General features: G+C 48.7%; 1 protein-coding gene across 2 annotated transcripts in view; it reads right to left on the bottom strand.

Annotated features, from left to right (window-relative positions):
- TMEM222 (transmembrane protein 222) overlaps positions 1–1,421 on the bottom strand; it is an 11,602-nt gene that overhangs the window by 4,873 nt on the left and 5,308 nt on the right. For both annotated transcript variants that reach the window (XM_003799814.2, XM_012811418.2), the window contains exon 2: positions 609–693. In XM_003799814.2, coding sequence (XP_003799862.1) covers positions 609–693 — 85 coding nt within the window. The remainder of the gene's footprint in view (positions 1–608; positions 694–1,421) is intronic.

Below are 1,421 nucleotides of genomic sequence, written 5' to 3'. Positions count from 1 at the left end.
GTGAAAGTACTTAAGTCCACAGTGACAGATTTTCGTTGGTTCAGATGATCATGACAACTATTAATGTCAACAGGTTGGTACCGCCATTTATCTTTTCATTCTAGGCTCTGAAACCTGGAAATAGGCAGGCTGATGCATGCTTGTCTGGAGCTAGCCCACCGGGCCAGTCATGGTCTCATCCCCAGAGGATAGGCCTGAGAACTCAGCCGGTTCATCCTAAAGCCCTACCCCCTCTTCTCTGTGGCCACACCCAAGGAACCATGTTGGCCTCCCCTGTCCCCCCACCTCGACTCCCACCTTCTGAAGGTCCAGAGATGTGGTTCCTGGATGGTCTGACTCTCCACTCTTGCCTCTACCCACTACCCATGTCTTGGTACCCCAGGGGGCAAAGGGCTGGGTCAGTTACTTAAGAATCCTTCTGGCCACATTCCCTCCTGGCCTGTCCTGGAGGCAAAAGAAGGGGAGGTAAGGGGTCACACACTGGTGAAGGGCAGAGGGCCACAGTAGGACTGCGTGCTATCTGCATTCTCCTGAGCCTGTAGGCAAGACAGGCTGGCCTTCCACTTAGACCTTGGAACCTTCCAGAGGGGAGTAGGGTGGGAACTCACCGAGACAAAGTAGGGGCCAGCGAAGTCCCGAATGACTCCTGTGGAGGTGCAGATACCCATGTGGCCAATGATGGGAAAAAACCACCTACAAGGAAAAAGAACAGGGAAAGGACAGAGCTTAGGGGGCCTTTCAGCCAGTTAGATAGTTGGGAACATTCAATTCAGTGTATGCATGTGAATATAACATAGAATGACAAAAGTGTGTTGGGGCTGTCCAGAGAGGTGCACAGCACAGGGGATACCGCTGCACCCCACCAGAATGGCTAGAATGCAAGGCAGCAACGCCAAGTGCAGGTGAGGGTGAGGCACACCCAGGGCTCTCACTCGCTGCTGGCGGAGTATGAACATTTCCACCACTTTGGTATTACACTCTACGCCTCAGCAATTCCACTGCAGGGACCTCTTTTGCCCTTACTCTTGGAAAACAACATTTGCCAAAACTCACTGACGTGTACTCTTAAAATGGGTGCATTTTATTGTCTGTAAACTATATCTCAATAAAGTTGATCCAAAAAACCCAGAAATGATCCAAATGTCCAACAAGAGTAAAAATGAATATGTGAACTGTGATACACTCATACACTGAAATAGTATGTAACAATGGAAGAGAACTTCTGCTATATACGACAGTCTTCCACAGACGTCCTTTGTCTGGAAGGCAGTTACGGAGTATGTATATATGCAAAAATTCACTGAGCTAGATTCACTAAGATTTGTGTACCTTCAGGTATATAAGTTATACCTCAATAAGAAAGTTAAAAACAAAAGGTGTAGCTCAGTGCCTGTGGCTCAAGCGGCTAAGGCGCCAGCCAC

The sequence above is a fragment of the Otolemur garnettii genome, unplaced genomic scaffold (assembly GCF_000181295.1).
Source record: "Otolemur garnettii isolate 467f Iridium unplaced genomic scaffold, OtoGar3 scaffold00156, whole genome shotgun sequence".
Classification (NCBI taxonomy): domain Eukaryota; kingdom Metazoa; phylum Chordata; class Mammalia; order Primates; family Galagidae; genus Otolemur; species Otolemur garnettii.
Note: the sequence above shows the minus strand (reverse complement) of the source record. Positions and strands in the feature narration are given on the sequence as shown.